The sequence below is a fragment of the Austrofundulus limnaeus genome, unplaced genomic scaffold (assembly GCF_001266775.1).
Source record: "Austrofundulus limnaeus strain Quisiro unplaced genomic scaffold, Austrofundulus_limnaeus-1.0 Scaffold181, whole genome shotgun sequence".
NCBI lineage: Eukaryota > Metazoa > Chordata > Actinopteri > Cyprinodontiformes > Rivulidae > Austrofundulus > Austrofundulus limnaeus.
Genome location: NW_013952583.1, coordinates 554,914 through 559,853, shown reverse-complemented (window position 1 = coordinate 559,853; position 4,940 = coordinate 554,914). Strand labels below are relative to the sequence as shown.

The following is a 4,940-nucleotide window of genomic DNA, read 5'->3' as shown; positions in this document are numbered from 1 at the left end:
GATCACTGCCATCTTAAACCAGTGTCAGTTTTCAAACTTCCATTTTAAGTCACCTAAATGCTTTTGTTTTACCTCATCTCCATCACTTGATATTACATATTTTTTTTCTGTAGAAATATAAAAAATCAGAATTCATCCCAGACTGAAAGTGTAAAACTTAACCCTAGGGCTGCCACAAACAATTATTTTAATAATCGATTAATCACCGATTATTTTTTTCTATTAGTCGACTAATCAGATCATACGTTAATTGACTATAAAACATAGAGCTTATCATGCCAGAATGCAGCTGCTATTATATAACCATCGTTAAATTTTAGCTCTATGCTAACTAAAAATATTTGCAGTGGAAGGCAAGTTCTGCTCTGCAGATATTGCACACGTTTCTCTTTCATTTTCTTAAAAAGTTCCCACACTTTGAGCTCCGTTGTCAGGTAGCCATGATACCAGAGCCTGTCTGTATAATGTCTTGTGACGTCCACGGCCTACCCCACTTTCCACTACTGTGCATGTGTGTCAAGGACAGAAAGGCAGATGTGGCAGTGGAAGGTGTCAAAGCAGTTTGGAGAGAAAAACAAAGTAAAAAAAAAAAGACTAATGGACTATTAAAGTAGTCATCGACTATTTTAATAGTTGATTAGTCGTCGACTAGTCGACTAATCATGGCAGCCTTAACGTACCACTACTGCCAATATTTGTGTTTGCAAACAAGCGTCACAGTTTGTGTAAATAGAAAGGCCTAGCGTTCCTTGAAGGATTGCCCTCAGCCTTTCATTAAAGAGTTTGAGACCAAGATCATCTCTTTATGAGAAATGACAGAGTAGCAGCTGTTTTGATCAAACACAGAAAAATAATGCTTTCTGCAATCAAAATGTATGAGATCAGAGCAGTTTTAAAGTGGTTGTAATTCACTTTGGTTATAGATGCATTCAGAGTAGCCATTAGCTTGTTATTCCTGTTCAAGACTTGAACTGTAATTCTCCAAACTGAAGTTGTACTAAAATCTAAAAACTATTTAAATAGTTGTTAAAAGCTTTACACCAAAGRTGAAGGCCACTGGGCGTATCTGACAGAATATTATTTTTGCATATGTACAAAAAAGCCATTTGTTTTTTGAGCTGCAGACAGTTGTTCTCGCCGTGTTAGTAAACCTACTTGCAGGCCCTGGTTAGCGTAGCCCAGGCCCAGCTGCCTGCAGGCCACTGAGGCTTCTCTGGTGGTCCAGTTCTCACCACAGATCAAACCCCAGCTCTGTGTGCCATTAGAGTCTGAGCTCAGCACCTCAACACGGCCCTCAGAGCGGGTTCGTCCTCCTGTGATCCGGATCTGAGTGAGAATGAGGGGTTAGGAAGCACAAAGCTAAAAGGTAGCTACACAGGAGCTTGATTTGATAAAAACTCTTTCAAAACAGACAATAGGAGCTCTGCTATTGTCAAAAATATAAAGTTATAGAATTTTTAGTCTGGCATGTGTAACTACAGAAGGCATGGAAAACTGGAAAACAAGAATAGTGCAACTACAAATATTCTATGTTATGGAAAAATCAGTGTTACCAGGAAAAAAAAGTTTTCAAATAGCCAGTTTTTGGGAGAAAGTCAATGATGAATCATACATTTTAACAACTCTGATGAATGAAAAACATTAAACTTAACAAAAATAAACATTTTTTCCCCTGACAGCACTGATTGATTGTGTGTTACTAAAGATGTGACAAGTTGTTTTATTATTGCTCATGTTAGCTTTGCCTTTCACATCTCTGCAAACTCAAACAAGAATGTACGAGCAKGGAAGACAAACAAAAAACAAGTTACTAAAGCAAACGCTGAACAATTAAAATGATGTCACGCTCCAGTCTTACATACTGCCTGGCAAAAAAAGTCACCACCAAAAGAAGACCACACACTAACATTTCGTTGGACCTTCTTTAGCTTTGATTACGGCACACGTTCTCCGTGGCATTGTTTTCATAAGCTTCTGCAATGTCACACATGTCATTTCCGTTTTTTACTTTTTCTTTGGCCAGGCAGTGTATAAGAAAAATCACACATTAAACCTTTGCTCAATAATCACGTCAACATAAAAACAACACAAATTCAGGGCTTTGAAAAAGCAGTTATGCCTTTGAACATTTCCACATTTTATTACAACCACAATTCMCTTTCTGTTCTGTATTTAACTCCATCCATGTTCCTCTCAACAGACCAGCTTCTTTGTCCCTACAGCACAGGTGAACCTCTGCCCATCTTTACTTTTTAAAGAATCCACCCTTCATCCTTTCAGGGTCACGGGGGTCTCTGGCGTCCATCTGCAGCAGTCCCAGTGCAACGGGCGAGCCACGCCCTGGACAGATCGCATGTCCATCACAGCTCTGAGAGATTCAACCTCTCTATAACGCTCTTTTTTTATACACGGGGACTTTTTATGTGTTTCTGTAAAAATTAATGACTGAGCAATGAATCCTGGGATAACGTTAGCCATGAAGGATAATCAGATGCATCGTTTGTTTTCGGGGTTCTATGGGCCGCACCTGTTAGCTGTATGAGAAGGAGCCCACAAAATGGGACGGCCTTCGGTGGAGCGCAGTGACATAACCGGGCTACGAATGCACACTCCTTCGGCTGCAMCCTCTAAATTGAGACACTGACAATTTGTCWGCWAACAGTTTCCAAAGTTARCAAAAATGSTTAGTTGGGTCTGCTATTAGCTGCTAGCAGATTAACAAAAACTGTACCCACCCACCACTGCCATCCTCCTACTGACCTATACTTTGAAGTTTTGGGTCGACAAAATGCGGAAAAGTTCAAGGGGTATAAACACGTTTTTCTCAGCACTGCATGTCAAACGATCAGTTCAGCAGGTTTGAAATGAAACATTTTAGTAAAGACGGTTAGGTCTGACCAAGCTCTCCAAGCCCATGTAAGGCACGTTGCAGCGAACCGCAGCATCCTCCACGTGCTGACAGTCTTCTGATGTGATGTTTTTAAACGGACAGTTCCAGATGGACTTCTCTTGTCCGAGACACTTCACCTCGTTCATGTGAATCGGACCAATTCCTGGAAACAAAGAGAATCAAAGAAACCAAATGTCATAAATATACTGTATGTGTGACTGACAGAGAGCGCTCTGCCCTTGACACCTTGCTTTAAATCACCACTTTATGTCACCGGTCCATAATATAGCGCATTATGTAAATTCTGTGAATGGCGGCCCTTCAGCAGCTCTTATTTCTAACATTCGTGGAACTTTCTCGGACTAATTTGCCTGCTAGTGGTTGGACATCAATGGAGGCATACCACAGGTATGCAGCTTCCTCCAATAGGTCAACCTCCTGAGTCAACGTCATCTGAGGACAGCATCGTGAATGTGCAGAAACACAAGGACGGGACATTCCAGGATTTCTGGGAACCGATCCTCAAAAAGACTGCTTGTTTCTGCATCAGTGGAACTTCTGGGAAGTTTACTCATGTACACACTTCCTCCTTGTTAAGGAAAATCACTAATGAGAAGCACACAAACACACACACACACACTTAGCCACATAATTTATATAGCTCAAAGTCACTCTATACGACATGGTTGGAATTTTTTTTTGGGTTGGGGGCGGGGTGGGCAGATTAATTTTTTTAAGAGACAAACTGCTGACAGATGGAGTGCACACTTTCTACACAAATTGTATTTAGATCAGAGGTGTCCAATCCTGGTCCTTGAGGGTCGCTATCCTGCAGGTTTTATTTGCTTCCCTGCTCTAACGTACCTGATTCAGTGATTGAATTATATCTTCAACCCATTTGTTTAAATGTGTGTTGGAGCAGCGAAACCTCTAAAACATTGGWGTCCAAAGTCAGTCCTCAATGGCTGGTGTCCTGCATATTTTAGGAGCTGCTCTGGTTCAACACAGCTGAACCTAAGGAGTGCTTGATTAGTAAGCCTCTGCAGACCTTGATGGCGTTCTGAGGAAGCCTGCTAATTAGGCACTGCTTAGGTTCAGCTGTGTTGAACCAGAGCAGCTCCTAAAACATGCAGGACACCAGCCGTTGAGGACCAACTTTGGACACCACTGGTGTAAAACGTGCAGGAGAGTGGACCCGTTTTCAGAAATGCTAGCTTGTCACATTCCCTCGCCCTGACCGCGCCTACTTGCTCATCCTCACACTTGGCCGTGCCCCTCAGTGTTCCTTGGTAACTCCCACTTTGTTGGCATTTTTTAATTTTGCCTGGGGGTGAGGTTATGGTTTCACAGGGGAGTGGTTAGTTACACTTTAAACATTAAACCCCAACTTGTTACATTTTAATGAACTGTCGTAAAAGTTTTGTTTATGCATCACAACACTTAAGCGTTTTAGCCTGCTGTTTAAACTGAACCAGTATTTTCATTCAACGGTTTTAACTCTCACCTTGACCCATTCGTGCACCATTAAGAGCTTCCTTTGCACTGCCGAAGCCAAGCTCCCTGCAAACGACACTGGCTGACAGCAGGTTCCAGCGGTCGTCACAAACCGTCCCCCACTCGCTGTCTCTCAGCACCTCGACCCGGCCTTCTCCCAGCCTCGCGCCTCCTTTCAGTCTCACGTTACTCTGAAGAGTTAATTGTCTCAGTAAGCTGGTGGATAATCACTGTTACTGTGGCTGTTTAGTTCAAACAATGTCAATAATCTTTATAAAACATTTGCTAGCAGTTAATATACTGTATATCGTTTCATAAACTTTAAGATGAWTTTACCGAAATTTTAACTTTCTTTTTTAAGCTGCTGTTCTGCAGGAACTGAGGGCCCGGCATGCAGCTGACAACAGCCGGCATGCCGCCTGTGCAGGTCGATGTGGCATTTGGCTTGCTGAACTCCATGGGGCAGGCTGCCAGATGGACCTCGGTGCCTGTGCATGCCACAGAGTGAATGAAGAAGTTGTTCTTCTGACGCTCCAAATATAACCTGAAGGGGGGG

At 42.4% G+C, this 4,940-nt stretch overlaps 1 protein-coding gene across 1 annotated transcript in view; it reads right to left on the bottom strand.

The window, feature by feature from the left end:
• Positions 1 to 4,940, bottom strand: part of loxl3b (lysyl oxidase-like 3b) — a gene marked incomplete in the record, with an annotated part of 41,898 nt that overhangs the window by 13,691 nt on the left and 23,267 nt on the right. The window contains 4 exon segments of the mRNA XM_014018024.1: positions 1,156 to 1,326; positions 2,899 to 3,053; positions 4,395 to 4,575; positions 4,721 to 4,928. Coding sequence (XP_013873478.1) covers positions 1,156 to 1,326; positions 2,899 to 3,053; positions 4,395 to 4,575; positions 4,721 to 4,928 — 715 coding nt within the window.